The following is an 18,474-nucleotide window of genomic DNA, read 5'->3' as shown; positions in this document are numbered from 1 at the left end:
GCTGAACCAACTCCCATTTTCTGTGCTTCCTATTATCCTGCTTTTCACATTTGCTAGCTCTATTTTATGTTCAAAAGAACTAAAAATATTGATTAGAATACTGTAGCTTTTATTGACCTGCTTGCATTTTACGTGAATTGTCGATTTAATAAAACTGCATCACTTTATGCTAATATAAATAACAAAATTGCAGAGGCTGTGAATATGATACCTTGTATTTCATGTATTTTGGGTAGATGAGACCAGTAATCTGGAAAGTGAAATGGACAGTTCACACCAACAATATTTTCCAGTGATCTTTATTTGCATTAGGCATTCTCAGTACATCCAGAAGAGTACTGTAAATAAAATACACTGTTTTCTGATGAGCTTTGATGAGCAGATGTTCAAGGTTTTTGTTGATTCATGTCTGGGATGTTTTTAAAACTTTTCTGCTTGTGTTCCATTTCCTGTTGAGGGAATTCAGAATGACCCAGATGAAAAGGGACAATTGTGACTGTGTCTGGCTGGATGCCGCCCAGGCCAGCAGCTGTGCGGTGGCCACTGCTACACGCCTGACTTACGGGAGGAGAAATTATGTAATTTGGCATTTAGGCTACTTGTGAATTCAGCTCTTGGTGCAGACAAAATACTGCACCTCTATGCATTTCCTATTATCACTCGTCTGGTAGCCTGGAAGTGTATCTGAGGAGAAAAATAATGCACTTGGTGAAACTCTTTTTGCTGTTCAGTGCTATGTGTGTGTGCATTCCATGCACATTTTTAGCAGTAATGAAGTGAGTAAGCAAAAACTTGAATTATTTCCTTTTCTAAATTGATTTAGAATAAAAATTAAACAATGTATTTTTTTTCTTACGTCTTTAGTTTCATTCAAACTGGAGTGTTCATGCACTGAAATACAGGTAATTATTTGTTCAGCCTGGAAAACCCCCCACACCCTTTCCTCCATAGCAGCCACAAACACCGACTAATTTTAAGTCATGTTACATGTTGGGGGTTTTTTCAAGCTAAAGACCTTAATCTGTGACAATTCTGAATAGCAGAGATAAAAATGGAAGACAACGGGATGCTCCAAGGTTCTCAAATAATGTGCAAGGGCTGAAAATCAATTAGGCTTACTGGAATGTACTGATAGAAAAGGAAAGTGTGGGAAAGGGAGTAGAAGAAAGTGTAGAAAAAAGGCCAATGCTAAGTGATCAAAGAGGAAAATAAATGCAGAATTAAGCAGATAAATTTGGGCAAATATGTGAAAGCAAGAATGTAGAAGCATATCCTGAGGTGATGCATGAGATAATCCAGTATAAGATAATTAAACCTCCCTGCAGCAGTGGAAATGTGAGCAACAAAAAAATAAGCTGAGTTTTCAGAGGCCCTATCAAACAAGAGCTTCTGAAGCAACAGAAGAGAAAGTTGCTGCAGTTCCATACACAACCCATGATGCAGACATGGGACGAGGAACCCATAAGCGGATATTCTAATACAAATGAGAGTTCCTCTTCCCACACGGGCCAAAGAACAGATTTAAAATGAAAAGGGTGCCTCAAGTGGGCTGCTTTTGGGTTATTTCACAGAATAACAGAAGTAAAACAATGATTTCTCAGAATTAGCTCAGAAAATTTTCCCCAAACTTTTTTCTTTGAAAATAAACATCAAAATCCTTTACACAGGAAAATGTTGGTTTAGATGAATTTCCTGTTTTGAGGCTGATGAAGGCACTGCAAGGAAAGTCTCATGAGGAGAGGCTGAGGGAGAAGAGCTTGTTCAGCCTGGAGAACAGGGAGACTCAGGGGGATGTTATCACTCTCTACCAACTACCTGAAAGGAGGTTGTAGTCAGGTGGGGGCTGGGCTCTTCTCCCAGGCAACTCGTGACAGGATGAGAGGGCATGGCCTGAAGCTGCTTCAGGGGAGGTTTAGGCTGGATATTAGGGAGTATTTCCTCATGGAGAGGGTGATTAGACATTGGAATGGACTTCCCAGGGTAGTGGTGGAGGCACCATCCCTGGATGTGTTCAAGGAAAGGCTGGATGTGGCACTTAGTGCAATGGTCTGGTGGTCATAGGCTGGACTTGATAATCTCAGAGGTCTTTTCCAGCCTGAATAATTCTGTGATTCTGTGATTCTGTGAATAGTTTTGAAACAAAATATTGAAGATGTTGAGACATACTAGCTGAACATTGTAGAATAAGTTTGGTTTTAAAGTAATGATTAATGAGAACAAAAATACAAATTAAACAGACAAAATAAAATAAAATATAATCTGAAATTCCTGATAGTATATTTTTCAGTGGTGTTATCTGAACATCTAAGAAAAGAACATTTTTGCTATTTAAATTATTTCAACTGTTCTGCATCCAGACAAAGCTAGAGGACGTATTTCTTATTAGCAATATATAGCACAGATATATGTATATAAAGACAGAAAATTCTAAAAAGCTATCCACATCATCAACACAAACAAAAGAGTATCCACCCTAAAAAAATAATTGAAAGGTCTGTGCTTGGGATATTAATTTGTGTTTAGGGGTCAGATTCATGCCCTGCTTTGTACTCCTCCATGTAAACTTCGTTTACAATGTAACTTTGACAAAGCAGCCTTATTTCACTACCAATAATTGAATTTTCTTAGGAGTCTTTTGAAGAATTTAGACCTATTCTGAAATACCCTTATCTCATTTTTAAAAATGCAGTAATTTTGTTTTTTACAAGAATAATATATTTGAATAGAGAGACTTTTAATGCCTTGCATTTAGCAACTTTACTAACAAAGCAAGCTGCTTCCTTTCCACTCAATTTCATTCATATAAATCAAACCATTCCATAACAAGCACCTGCAAACACATTTCTCTGTTATGTGGAACTTTAAATACCTCACTTTAAATTTTTTGCTTATTATCTTTATGTGTTCAAGATTTGTTTACTATTGTGCACTTTTTGTAATGTGCACCTACAATTGCTGTATTTCATTTAGTTTTCTTACTCTGAAATCTCAACAGAGGAAAATTAGCACAATAGCTTTTATGAAAGAAAAGTGTCTATGCGGGACTTTGCAGAGTAGCTACTGGCCCATGCTGATTGGGCTGTCTGGTAGGAAAGGGAAGTTCACAAGCTCTTACTCTCAGGACAGTTCCTTTTTTTTTTTCCCTCCCCCCAGTAATGGGTTAGCATAAAAGGCCTATTTGTGCCAGGGATTGAGACTAGCAACCACAGTTTCACATTCACAACTTCTCTTTTTGGTGACAATTTCATCACTTACTATGCCCAGATCTCCAAAACTATACTAAATTTTCTGTTTACCATTTGCAGTCCAAGTCAACAGTAACAAGATGTATGTCTCTTCTACACAGGAAAACTTCCTACAACATCCAGGTGTGCATTAATATTAAAATCCAGCAAGTTAGTAGTACAAAAGAGGGATTTTGAATCCTTAGGATTGAAGGACCTTTTGGTAGCTCTCCAATTGCAAAACGCTAAGTACCTCAAACATTCACTGCAATTTTGGTAAAAGTAGCTGTTAATGCTATTATCTGTAAATACTAGTGCAGGAAATTCCCTATACAGAAGCAGAAATAGCATCTGTAGTACTGTGATAAGTAGTCAATAATTTTAAAAGGGTCTCTACACTTCCACCTCTCCTTTTGGAATCAACCAAAGACAAATTATTTGTATAAATATGTATGGAAAGCTGTAATTAATGAGGGAAATGCCTAACATACACTCCATTTACAGGCAAAATGCATCTCAAAACTGAAAATCTGAATACATTGAAATCCAAATTCTTCACAGAAGCAGAAAATGTAGTTTTAAAATTATAGATTGCAGAGATGATGTAATGACTGTTCAATCAGCTGAATTAAGAATGTGCAACTCCAGAAATGCCCTTGAAGACACAGATTTACTTCACAATATACTCAAATGCTGAATTACCTTTACTTCCTCCTGCAGCTCCAAGGAAGTAATTTGTGCTCCCTAAGGGCTGTGTCACAAAATATGCAAAGGAGTGATCATAAAGAATTATATTAGTTTAATACAATTTTATTCTTTTTTAAACAGTATGAGCATAAACAATAGAATAGTAGGTTTTGATATTTGTAAGTCTGCATTTTGTTTATTTATTTTGATTTATTTAAAAGCCTGCTTTATACTGTATTAAAACTTGGAACATTCATCCACACATTGATAATGCTCTCAAAAGACAAGCTAATTTTTCTAACTAAAATGCATTTAGAAACAAATTGGCACAAGTATTTATTTTACATTCAGTATTGAATTGGCACTATGTCTGGTCTCTGGCAGCATTGACTATACTCGCCTTTGTTTGCTACCCCTCCGTGCTCCAGCACTGAAGCCAACACCTGTGGCCATATAAAAGGCTATGTACAGCAGCTGCAGATTCAGATGTCCACACTGAAATAAATTTCTGAATCATAAGCATTTGGATGTGTGTCTGGCTTCCTTGTCTGAGTCTTTTCAAGGCCTTCTTTGGAGGTCCACACTGCTGGATTTTGTATTGATCAACTGTCGGCAGTGTTATTTCTGATCAATGTGCAGTGGTAACATAGGACAGATTCATACTTAGAAAAGATGCTCTTGGTTATGCTGATTAAGGCTGCCACAGTCCCTTCACTGAAGACAGTTTTTTGCAGGTTTTGTCGATCACAGTACCACTGATAGAGATACGTGTAAGGAAAGACAGAGCTTATACTAATGATTAATATGAAAGCTAAATACCAGTAAACCACAACATGAATTTCTGCTCCAAACTTTGTTCTCTTGAAGTAATTTATTGAATCCATGGAAAAGATGAACCTAAGTCCCACTAGCATGTATCTAAATCACTAGCTCTTATTTGGGATCAAATACTGATACAATTAATTTTTACAGCATATGGCTCCCAACTCCAGTATGTCGACCTTTGATTATGGCTTATCTATATGGGGCAAATGACTAAAATTGCTACTCAGAGCAATTTGTACTCGCATACTCAGGCACAGCATGTTCTCAGAAATGTGCTCAGAGTTGCTATTTGAAACTCATAGGACCAACTGAACTTGCTATGCAGGCAATCTAGAGTAAACACGCCAATACAAGAGGTTTTTGTTTTGCTTTGTTTTTCAGAAAAAAAAAAAACCTGCTTTATTATATGTGGAGAATCTCCTAAATAAATGGAAACTGGTATTAATAACTTACAGACCAAACTGTTCTGCTCTCAGCTAAACACACGATGTGTGTAACAAACAGCTAAAAATGGCATGTTTCCATTTAAAACGTGTTACATATGCAGGTAACAACAAATTAACAATTGGTCTGATATTATTAGAACAAGCCATTGGAAGTAGCAATGCTATTTACATTAGGATGCTGGAATATAAAGGCATGTAGAAGCTACAAGCATATTCTTTAGTTACACATGTGCAAGCCTGAGATAAAAACTCTACTGAGAAAAGAACTTTGCTCTAAGGAGTCTATAACAATGTTGCAAACAAAGCATCAGAAAGGGCAAAGCTGATTCACCAGCATGGCAACTTGAAAAGCAATACTTGAAATTACCACGACCCTTGTCTTCTCCATGTCACCCACTAACCCAAAACAAAGGAAAGATCAGAACCAGAATGAGCAGTGATTTATGTAAAGGTTTTTTATTTATATATTTATATGGCATTTTTATATAAGGCTGTGCTGCATATTTTGAGTGTTTAGCTAGATATCCAAAACACCCAGAAAAGTTCTGATGTAGCTTAGTTTGATACACATCTGACAGGGAATAGCAAAGTCCGGGGACTCATCTGTACACTTGATCAGCTTTTAAGCTCCATATCTGTATTTTTTGTTATTTTCAACCTTGATCTGATGTAAAATCATTTCAATCAACAAGAAGAGTACTTTTATGTAAAGAAGCAGAATGAAAGCTCTTGAAAGATTTTAAAACATACTGAATTCTGAGCTCATTACTTGATGATTATGCTGATTTACCATTACTGCTTTTCTTTGGTGGTACAAGGGAAAGGTGGACAGGGACAGTATAATTACTGATGCTGATGTTAGGATCTAGCTGCATCTTAGTTTCATATGTGCATTTACTGCCTATATTTTCAAGCTGTTATCACCTGCTGAGAAGATGAAGACAAGCTGGCATTTTGCTGGTATAATTATTAATGAGCTAATGCTGACAAAAGAAAATTTCTGCAAACCAATATTGATGGATAAAGCACATTGGTCCATTAAAACCACGGAATTTACTGAATATAGGCAGCAGCAGATCACATTAAGAAGGTTGACAAATTACCGTTTTCTACAGTCATTGATATTTGATGGAACAACTTTTTGTTTTGTTTATCAGTTCAGATTGGCCTGCTGTCCTGGTTTGAGCCAGGATGAAGCCAATTTTTCTTTTTACTGTTTTTGTTTTTTTTTCTTCAGTAAGCTTTCTTGTAACTAGCAACAGTGTGTTCTGCTAGGCTGATAAGACAGTGGAATGTTTTTCTAACTACTGAGGCTTCAAGGCTGCACCTGCACTCTGCCGGCTCAGACACTATGGGGAGATCTGTGACCCCCCCGTAGGAGGCTGAGTTAGACAGACAGCAAATTGGCCAAAGATATTCCATTCCATATATCTACGTAAGCTCAAAGGAAGGTCAGAGATCACAGAAGACAACTTCCTTCCTTCTTTTTCTTCCCTTCTCTTCTGTCCATGGCTGGCGTCAAGGGAGGACTCTGCTCATCCATCACCGTTGACCCTTAGGCTCGAGATCTCCTGACCCCCATAACTCTCTGTTCTTTTCCAGCAGCAGCTCCGGGATTCCTTGGGACTTTTCCCAGTTCAGGGAAGTGCTGTGGGAGTTGCTGGGGTGGGGGGAGGTGAGAGGTTTTTGCCCATACCTGAATCTATCTGTATATAATTGTATATATTTTCTTGTATCATTCATTAGTGTTTTAATTAAAGCTGTGTAGTTTAGTTTTCAATCCAGCCAAGTCTCTCTCTTTTTCTCTCTCTCCTTCCCTACCTGGGTTGGGGGGAGAGGGGATCGAGAGCATTGTTGTCGGACCTGAGTCAAACGGTGACACCTGCATGGAATTACCACACAACTTTGGCAAAAAAACCACAGTTTTACCTGGATCCCAGTATGTATGACATCATTCACTGCATGTTTTGAGTGTTTCCTCAAGACAAACAGTTTTTGTATTAAATCTAGTGAGGATTTTTTTTTTCTGTTCACTTACAGCATAACTGCCATCCTATTCCTGGGATGAAATTCCGAAACAGTTCGCCCATTTGTTATGGTTTGAGGGGAACAGGCTAATTCTACAATATTAATAAGAGGACCTAAAGAAAAGGTGTTGTTTAGGTCCCTAAGGGATCCATGGGGCAGAACAGAGAGGGGTCAGTATTCCCACTCACTTCCTGCCATGAGAGTGGAAGAGTCTGTCCCCTCCTTCCTTCCTTCCTCCCTTTGCAGGTCCAGCAGACATCTTGGACAGAGGCTGATGTTCACCTCTCCATGTGGTCTGTAGGATCCTAACTCCATCAGTTGCTGGGAAGAGGCCTGGACCCTTTTCTTGAGTCAGCTCTGCCATGAGGGACTTCTGGACACTTTTATCACTGACCATTGAAATCAGGGTTTTTATGTATTTGTATACCTGTATGTATTTTTTCTGTATTATCTCATGTGTTACTATCCCTTCCCTTCTAATTTTATTTTGAGTGTCCCAATTAATGTGAAGGAGCCATTCCAAGTTTCCTAGAGAAATAATGAAAATTACATGATTAAAAAACCTGAGGTGGCATAAGAGATCATCTGAGGTGGGATGGAGCAAAATAGATCACCGTTGCAGATACTTTCTAATCTTTTCTTTAAAACATCTAGTGGTAAGAATCCCCACAGTCTCCTCAGATTATTCAAACATTATTGAAATATTTTTCCTTGCAACACTTTAAATCTGCAAATTAATTCTAATTCTTGCCTTGACCTCAGTGGGTACAACGAATAATTGGCCTTTGCTCCTTAACAAACTAGATTAAAACATCATGGTTCCTGAAGCATTTTGTCACAGACCATTATTTATTTACTTATTTATTTTTAATATTCTTTCTCTCTTCTGGATGTTTGAAACTTCTTTATGTGGTATGTGTATGTAGTGGCCAGTGAGGGAGAGCTATAAATTTATTGTGGCTTTTTTTGCCTCTCCAGACATCTGGTACTCACCTATCCATCACAAGTCCTCAAAGACAAAAGCTTTAAAATTGCTACACTATGTACTGTAAAATTAATTCAAACAGGCCTCAGGATCTCTGCAACCCTAATGCCAGGTTTAGATTGTCATAAACTGGAACAGTTTCAATGTTAATGTGGTTGCTATAAAAACACTATCCAGAAATGGGGGAAAATTAAATTTGTCTTGTGCACAGTAAGCTGATTGTCCTCACCTGCAACCATGACTGAGTCAGTTTAATGAACAATATGTATTTATGAGAAAAAGAGAAAAAGGAAAGCATCAACAAGGTACATAAACAGGTTCACACACTATGCCTAATTTCTAGAGAACTATAACTGTTTTACAAACCTCATTTCTGATGAGTCAACTGCTAGGCCAGCTGGTAGTTCTGTCACTCCTACTACCGCTCTTTAGTCACAGCCAGGGACTGAGAACTCTCACTAGGAAACATAGTTGAATTCAAATGGCTGCTGAACTTCTGTGAAAGCAGTTTCCAGCTTGCTGGCTACCATCCTCCCTGATGTTCTACAGTGCCCCACAGCCCCTCTACTGCTCTTCACCCTGGGTCTCTTCGGCTGTGGGTAACCCTTGCAGTTTTACTAGCAACTTCAGCCATTCCAGCACTCCGTAAGGATGCACACAACGTGGAAAACTAATACTGACCTCTTGTATGCTGAATTCTTGCACCTCTCAATTCTATATTGGATATTTGGAAAACATTTTTCACTGCAAGGCTTGCCAAGCACTAGAAGAGGCTGCACAGGGAAGTGGTTGAGTCACTATCCCTGGAGGTATTTAAAAGATTTGTAGATAAGGTGCTTAGAAACATAGCTTAGCAGAGGACTTGGCAGCCACAGGTTAATGGTTAGATGGGATCTTAAGAGTCTTTTCCAACCTAAATAATTCCATTATTCTCTTCTTTAACAGCTTTTTCACACCTCACACAAATTTCTCCAGCCATCTTATGTGGTTTCAGGGTCCAGCTTTTCCTTTCTGGCACTAGTAAATATTTTTGTCAACTAGCAAAACCATACTGTAGGCACACCTGTGCTAGGTCAAAGATACCATGGATTTGCAGATGCACGGGCCCACTTGATTGTACATCTCTTTTTAAAAGAAGCATCTCCCAATCACAATAAAACAATATACATAAACTAAATGTCCTTCTGATCCACCCATTTAATTATTTCTCTTCAGTCCTTTTAGAAGTGCGATCAAATATTAATGGAGCACTTCACCCTTGCTGGACTTCCCTGGCCTGGTTTTTATTTCAGCTCTTTCCCACTATGTTTTGCATAATTCAGGTAGGTGTTCTTCAGCCTGCTTTTGCCCTGTCCTGTCTGTGTTCCTTGTACTTTGCTGTTAATATTAATTGAATCAAGCAGCAGGTCAATAATTATACATTTTACTGGAAGGAGCATAAGAGAAAGGAGAATGTATTGAAATAAAAGGACCCGTGAGGCTTTAGCCTTCTGTCAGTCTTTACTTGCTCACTTTCCCTGTTAAATAATAAGCTGAATTTTCCCTTCATCTTTCTTTCATGCCCAATGTCTTTTGCAAAACCTGTTTTCCTTTCCTGTAATGCCCCCTGCTAGATCTAGTTCATTTTGTATGTTTGCCATTCTTCCTAGTATCTTCATCCTGTCACAGGACAGGGATTTTCCACACTGCATGTTTGGCAGAACATCAGAAAGAGAGATTTAACATAATAGCTGAAGCATCACCTCATCAGAGTTTGTGAGCTACAAGACTATTCCATGGCATAAACCCAAGTGCAGTATGTGGGAATGACTTGGAGAGATGTGACAAAAATGCATACCTGACCTGAACTGAAATGCTAGCATACATGCTCATGGTAGCAAAAAGACTGGCGTTCTGCAGGAAGCTGAGGAGTTGTCAAAGAGATAAATGGAGCGATACAGCAGAGGAATCTGCCGTAATAGTAGGATTTAACTGTTACCCCCTAAGAGTGGGCAGCAATTGAGCCATGGGCAAGAGAAGCAAGAAGCAAGCAAGACAGAAAGGTCAGGAAAGCAGGTCTGAAAACAGCACAAATCTGCTCACCACAACACAATGTCCCTGATGCTGATGGTTTGCCTCAATTTATTCTGTCATATTACCCTTTGCAATACTGATAGCTGGTAAATGCTGCCTTCTTCATGAACAGCTACTGTTTCTGGCAGGAATGTATGTTTAATGCTTACTTTCCCCCATCAAGAGTTTATTTACAGCTTCCTGGTTAAGGTGCAAGAGATCAATGCACAAGCCCACTACCAAAACCAAAAGGCTAAGCAGGTTCTCCTTCCTTCAGTTTGGTTGGATGGGGCTCTTTGGAGGGAAAGGGAAACATCTGGCATGTAAAGGAAGGAACTTTGACAAAAATCTGGGCAAGGTTAAGTTTTAGCCTTGCTGACCAAGAACCTATTCAACATAATTTTTTTTTTTTTTCTTTTTCAAGTTACGCTGACAGTAAGAGATGATACTTACTTTTTTCTTATTATATCTCAGCTCCATATTAAAAATTTCTATTGTGGAATGAGAGTGACAATTATTCAGCAATTATGTATCTTTACAGTCATCTTAATATCTAAAGATACATTTAATCTTATTTTCCTTTCATTTAACTGACCTATTACAAGCTGAGAGACTATCCAACATAGCACCCCCTGCATCTGAGCTGGCAAATGTAATCTCTTTATCAAAGACACACTGATGAGTTCAGAGTTGCTGAGTTCAGTACCATAAGATTAGTTTATTAACCATACTGTTATAGATTATGTTCTGAAACTGCCCTTGGTGCAATATTGCATGCTTAAAATGATGTCTCAGTCTAATTAAGGATGGCAATTTAGATGAGAAAGGTGACTGCTAGTTGCACACTTCTCTTAACAATTTGTTGAACTTGTAGGGTTACATTGTAATTATGCAATTGTTTTCTTGTTACTCATTACTATGTCTTGAAAAGGATTACTTTCAAATTTGCTATTTTTTTTCACTTTTCCTGTTATCTAATACATTGTATAATGCTTCCCAAACTTCCTTTGTAGGTACAAGAAACGTAACAAAAAATTTAAATCTTTATTTAAAAAAAAACACCCACAGTTATGTAACAATAGTAATCCTTTTATTTTGTTCCATTACTCATTAAATTCAGCTATTTAGGCAGTATATCAAGCTAAAATCTCACTAAAATTTAGTGCTTGTATATATGAGAAAATTGACTTGGATAGCCATAATCAAATAATTAAACAAATTTAGTTAAGTCAGTATAATTCCCTATTTTTACTGTAGAGTAATTATACCAGAATAAAGCCACATTAATTCCAGAATAGACTGTCCACATGGGGAGCTATATTGAAACAGCTGTAATAAAATAATTATTCAACTTCAACTATGCCGTTCGCTTACCCCTGCAAGTCAGCCATCAGCAGAAACATCTTGCCTCTTTCACAGAAGCTCAGCCATGTTGGCTAAGTCCTACTCCATAAAAGAAAGCTTTTCCAACAGAATGGACACACAACACAGAGAAAGGGAGATTTCACTTCTGGATTTAGTGCTGTGTGTTGAGTTGCAGTGACGCACTTTTTTACCATTTAAAAGGATTCTGATATGGGATTCTCTGGGATGTGGAATGGAGAATGTGGATAGAAAGTTTAGGCTTCTGTGCAATGCACCATATATTTTATAAAAGTGTGGTCCATCACGGAGGTAACTCCAGATGAAAGAAGATGGGCTACTGCAGCACTCCCTCCCTCTGCTGCCCATCGATACTGCTCTCCTGGCAGTTATTGCCTCTTACCCCCACTTCTCTGCCACAGCCTGAGGGCCTCACACTGAGTGAACCTCTCTCTGCTTTGACCTTCCAAAGCATGAAAGCCCCAAAGGGCTCACTCACACCTTAGCTTACACCAGTGCAGGCACAGAAAAGTTGCTGTTCCTCTCTAATTCTTTGTACTGCTTTCACTACAAAGTGAGTTGAGGAGTGAACAGAACTGTAAGTTCTGCTTATTGGACTGCATCTTTGTTTCACAGTTTAAATATTCTAGTTCTAGACTTAAAGCACAGGCTCTGGCAGGTCAGTTACATACTATGTGCAGTCAAACCCACTATTCACAGAGGAAGGAATTTTTCCTTCAGCCACACAGCGAAGCAATCAGAGATACCTCACCTCAAAAGCCCCTTGAAATTTGACTCCTCAAGCTCTCAATATGATATAAAAAATGCACAGTTCTGGCAAAAGTAATTTGAACTAAAAAAGATACCAAAGCTGGGTCACAACTCACCTCGATCTGTATCATACAGGAAGACAAAGCGGTTCCATTCATAATGATCCAGCAGGCTCAAGAGGGCTCCCCGCAGAGAAGGCCGCAGCTGCAGCACAAACTGACTCTCACCCTCCGTGGGGAAACTCGGCGTGATGAGGGAGATGTGCAAGGCGCTGCAGAATGAGGTCAAGGTATGTACTGATCTCTTATCATAAAGTCCAAAAATGGCAAAAACTCCTCTAGAATACTGGGAGCAAACTGAAAGAAGAAAAAAACCAAATACCAGAGTTCAGCTAGTAACAAAATCTGTGAACACATCCTTACACATTCCAACATGCTCACATTTTTAATTTAAAGATTTCAATTTTTGCCTGTGTTTAACGAAACACAATTTTCACACGTGTTTCATTCTGGAAACTATAAATAAATAGCTAAATAACATTTTGTCACTTTTGGATCTTATTCATAGGATGTTACATTATGTGTAGTAGTTTTACTCTAAAACAAAATATAAAATAAATGTATTTTTGCCCACTAGTGAAAAATTGAAATAATTTTAAACATAACTGCATAATATCAGTCTTTTATAATTTCCATTTTCTTAAACAGAAAAGTGTTCACATTTTAAAATATGAAAATTATAATAAAAATGTTACTGATGTCATAAGTCAAATTTGGACATTTTGCCTTGTAACAATGTAGAACCTTCACTCTATTTAAAATAGGAAGCCCTTGTGCTGCTTTAAAACTCTACTACAAACACTAAGTAAAAACCAGCTTCATTAACAACTTCCTTGACTGTAAGAGAGGAGTTGAAGGCCATAGTAATATAGTAATATAGCAATATAGCAATAATATATAATATATAATATAGCAATAATAGCAATATAGTAATGCAGTGTGACCAGACTTTTGTCCCAAACCTTTTTATTTCTACTTGGCCTCAACCCCAAAACCAGAAAACAAACTGAGTTTCGATTTGGTTTTGCTTTGCTTTTGGACTCACTTAAGACATAGAGGAAGACTTCCTATGACTTTCAGCAGACTGCAGAAGGACTTGACTGATCTATGCACGTAAAAGCAGGGATAAGGTTATTTTCTTGAGAAAATACAGCCTATCTAGCAACTCACAAAGCACCTAATGAAAAACTTCCTAATTCTTTTGAAGTACAAAACAACCCATTAGACACTGTGTGATCATTAATAGTGTTACCTATCTCAAAACCACAGAAAATGGAGAAAGGAACAGCCAGTTAGGGGATCACTGTACGCATTTTCTCCTAAGTATGTAGTTTGTGTGCTCTTCTGTTCCAGACCTTCCCTGCTTGCAACTCATTCTTAGATGTAGCCTAAAGATGGGAAAACCTAACTCACACCCGTTTAACTAGATGATGGGCTCCTTTTATTCCAGCCTGGAGGTCATAGTCTTCCTGAGACAGCAGCACAGTGAGGGTACTGACTGTGTCCACATGTGGCAAATGGGCTGATTCAAACCATTTCTGCTTTAATTCTTGTATATTACATTGACTACATGAAGAAAAAAACGGTGCATTTTTCTCCTTAGAAATGGGTGTCTTATCCAGTCCTGATGCCAGAGATGGAAAAGTGGCTTGAGTGCAGTTCTGTGATTTTATGTGATGCCCCACTGTTACAGCCCCCAGCGTAAGGATCTTCATTGCCATTTTATATATAAATACATAGTTTTAAAAACCTTTCCTAATTCCTTTACATTCCTTTCCAATATGTTGATGATAGACAGCTCTTACGAATCTTATTAGTCTTGTCTTTGCTGGATTACATGACATACATTCTCCTAGACCCATCAAATAAATGACTGCCATTCCAGTAATCCTCCTAAAAACACTTGATCTGTGCTTTCCTAGTTTCATCTCATCTTTCTCAAAAACAGACAACCAACACGTTTAGAACTTCAGTTGAAGACTTTCTGCTTCTTTTTACATTAGTTCCCCATCTCTACTGTAAAATACTTCTGCTGAAATATCGTAAGATCACATTGCAGTTTTCTAAATCTGCACCTCACTGATGGCTGATGATTATCTCAGGATCAAAATTCTGCTCCTACTTCCTTCTGAGCAATTTCTAAATGATGAGTTTCTGCTTATAGCATAATTTTCTATTAGTCACTATTATTCGTTTTCCATTATGTCACATCTATTACCATACTCCTCAAAATTATTTACTTCCACAGTTACACTCTTAGCCTGCTCTGAACTTCTATCGATGTGTTTATCTGCCTCAACAGCAAATTCCATCAGGGCACTCTGACTTTCTTTCTCTGCCTCTACTGTAAAATCAGTCTGTTAGTATCTTCCTCCTGTAGCTATGCTTCCCCAGCCTGGTAGCTCTTCTTCTATCAGAATTTGTTGCCATCTTCCCCTTAGTTTCATGCTTAACTTTTAACTCTCCTGTTGGCCTCTATTCTCATAAATCACTTCTCTCAAGGAGTGCATCTATTTTACTTCATTCGCTTGGCAACTGGAAGATATGGATTAACTCCACACTTTCTACCTTAATAACTTCTGGTTGCATTTTATGCTATTTTCTGTCTATAGCCATATTTAAAGCTTTCCATTAAAATATGTTCCGTAGCTTTACTGTCTATTGATATTAAGCTGCTAGGTCCATGCTGCCAGTTTCTATGTCCCCCTTTAAAAATAGGTATTATGCTTCCTATTCACTGATCACACGTATCAATATTCATTTAACAGCTCTAATAAGAAGCACTTTTTATTGCATCTGCCCTCCAGTAAACAAATTCTTTAAGAACCATGGAAGAAGGAGCTGATTTCCCTATTCCCATTAGCCAGCACATCTCTTTTAAGGTCAACATCCTCCTTGAGAGAAAATCAATGTGAAGTATCTATTAGTTTTACATCTCTAACCAAATTTTCCTGTTTTTCTGTCCCATCATCAATATATAACAGCTTCAATTATTTCCTGTCTCCTGTCTTTGTATTTAAAGATATAAATGACCTTCTCATCTTGTTCTAGTGCCCGTTGCAAGTTTCAGTTTTCACTGGCAGCCCTCACCTAGGCTCTCATTTCTGCAACGAATGTCCTCTATACCTCCTGATTTCCTCAACACACTTTCTTACTAATAAACCTTTTTAAACACTTTTTTTATATCTTTCTTGTATAATCATTCATTCAGTTCTGGAGTCACATCCTGCATGCTATTTTCCCCTGCAAAGGGATTTCTCAGTGTTCTACAATTGTTTTTTTGAAGAAATGGCAGGCATCCTCTGTTTTTAAATACAGTCCAGTTAACTTTGCCAACTTAAATAGCTGAATGTAAACCTTGTGTATGCAAGGGGTAGTTACTTAAAGTGCTTTCTGCTTAGAGAAAGCCCTTGTAAGGCCCTACATTCCCTTTCTTCTTTGCAGTTTTACATGGGCAAAGGGTACTTTTCATAACATATGGTCCATACAGTAGGATTCTCTACATGATGAAAAATTCAAGAAATTCATGTCAAGCTGTGAGATTATACATTTAGTGGAGTTAAATCTCAAATTCATTCTCAGGATGGAGAAAAAAAGAGAAATAAAAAATCGAACTTGAAATTTCATTAAATAACAGTTTATTACTCTAAATAATTGAATAATAAATCTTAGCATTTTCAAAGCAAAATATCCTTGACACAGCCTAGATTCAAATGCAATAAAAAATTCTGAGATTATTATTAAAGGCCTGAAATAACCAATCCAGGAAAACTTGCACTGCTCTACTTCAGATCAAGACTGGGAAGTTATTGAATAGCCTCCTTCTTTGTTCCTTGATAAGAGAAACTGCTAAGGTGAGGGTTATGAGAATTTTTTCTTACTCATTACAATAACCACACAGAGGAAAAATGCCTGTGACACTGTGGAGATTTGGCTTAAACATATGCAGGGATGCTGCATTGCCCCTGAATCAATTTCACAGTAATCAGCAGCGACCACGGAAATCAGCAAAGCCATAAGGATTTGCATTCTGACTCACTACTCTTCTCAGAAAATGCCTCCAGGCAAACATAACTACCTGGATTTCCCAGTTCTTTTATGCATTTTCCATGCACTTCTACAAGCATTTTTCTCATTATAAATGAACTAAATTATGCTTAATAGAACACAGTCTCATTAGCATTCTAAGAAAATTTTGTTCAAGATTTCTTCCCTCATAAATACAAAGCAGTGACAAGAGTGTGAGGAGACTTCAAAATATATTGAATAATAATTTGTCTTTAAGGCAGACATACCTGTATGAATATTTACATTACATTGGCCTTGCTTCATTATTTGGTCACACTGCAAAGTTTTATAATTTCATCAAGAGACAAATAAACCCCTAGTCCAGCAATGTATTTGGAAAATGAAATCTGATGAGCAGAGCACAGCTGATCTGCCAACTACATTCGTTTTGCCCTGCAGCCTATTTGGTACCTATACCATATAGGCTGGAATCTGGAAGAATCCACAGAAAACACAGAAGCAACCTGGTAGATACTGCTTCACAGCCATGGCTCCAACCCTGAGTCTTCCAGAACACAAGCTCTGGAATGAGCATTTTAAAATGCTTTTCCCTAGGTTTTAGGCTACTTCGTGCGAAGCCCTGGCATAGCTGGCTGTTACAGTTATATAAACAGGTCCACTGGCCTGCTATAAACTCACAAACTGTGGAAACACCTAAACTGAAACACAGCTTGTATTATGGAAGTTTTCCAGATAAGAGGACAGACTTTCTTACTGGCTCTTAAGTTCCTCTTATGCTTTGGACGTCCAAACGAGGACTGGAGATAATGGTCAGTCCCTAGCAATTTGTCTCTGCTGCTCTTTCCTCTTCATATTGTTGTCCTAATCTAGCATGGGTTCCCCCTATGGGATACAGTCCTTCATGCTCCAACATGGGTCCTTCCCACTGGCTGCAGTTCTTCAGGAACTGCTACACCATAGTTATTCTCCATGGGGCACAGTCCCTCAGGAAAAGACTGCTCCAGTATGGATCTCTCACAGGCCACAGATCCTGCCAGAAAACCTTCTTCTGCCTGGGCTCCTCTCCATAGGCCACAGCTCCTGCCATAAGTCTGCTCTTGACAGGCTGAGGCTTCCTTAAGGACGCATCTGCCTGCTGCAGCATGGGGTCCTCCATGGGTTTCAGCATGGATACCTGCTCCACCATGGCCCTCCATGGGATGCAGGGGAACAAGTTGTGTCACCATGGTATTCACCATGGACTACAAGGGAATCTCTGTTCCAGTACCTGCAGCACCTCTCCCCTGTCCTTCTTCACCAACCATGGTGTCTACAGGGTTTTTTCTCTCACATTTTCTCACTTCTCTTCCCCAGGCCATCCCTGCAGCCCACCACCAATCAAAACCTGTTCACAGAAAGCCAATATACCTGACAAAATCCAGACAGAAATAACTTTATACACACACACACACACACACACACACACACACACACACACACACACACACACACACACACACACACACACACACACACACACACACACACATTTCTTTGTTACATTTCTTTGCCGCTGCAATAGTGCATGAAGGCTTTCATTTCAGATGTGCCTGCAATGCTACCAGTGATCCATACCCTTCCAGATAACAGTTATATACTCTCTATTTTGTTCAACTGCTGTGGACCTTCATTTGCCAGCAGTGATGTTGAGGAACTGGGCAAATTTTCTCAACCTAAAGAACTCATTTCAAGAGTGCCTAGCCACATGGAGACACAAGTTCTACAGGTCAGATGAAGCACAGAGAGAAGGATTATTTAATCTAAATAAGGACCTGCCTCACAAGGACAAATGATTTATCAACTTCATATGCATGAAAGCTCAAACACCTGAGACATGATCAGGTAGTAATCCTAAATCAGCTTTGAAATTAAAGTTTCCTGTTAAAATGTCAAACACATTTCTGTTCATTTTGCACAGAAAATTCCAGTACTATCCTTCCCCTCTGTGCTCCCTGACCAGTTCAATG

The 18,474-nt window shown here is 38.4% G+C and overlaps 1 protein-coding gene across 3 annotated transcripts in view; it reads right to left on the bottom strand.

The window, feature by feature from the left end:
- The window catches only part of GRIA4 (glutamate receptor, ionotropic, AMPA 4), a 217,047-nt gene that overhangs the window by 131,271 nt on the left and 67,302 nt on the right, over positions 1-18,474 (bottom strand). For all 3 annotated transcript variants that reach the window (XM_009999382.1, XM_009999381.1, XM_009999383.1), the window contains exon 3: positions 12,497-12,736. In XM_009999382.1, the coding sequence (XP_009997684.1) occupies positions 12,497-12,736 (240 nt within the window). The remainder of the gene's footprint in view (positions 1-12,496; positions 12,737-18,474) is intronic.

This window comes from Chaetura pelagica, unplaced genomic scaffold (genome assembly GCF_000747805.2).
Source record: "Chaetura pelagica isolate M959 unplaced genomic scaffold, ChaPel_1.0 scaffold85, whole genome shotgun sequence".
Taxonomy (NCBI): domain Eukaryota; kingdom Metazoa; phylum Chordata; class Aves; order Apodiformes; family Apodidae; genus Chaetura; species Chaetura pelagica.
This window is presented reverse-complemented; position numbering and strand designations above follow the sequence as displayed.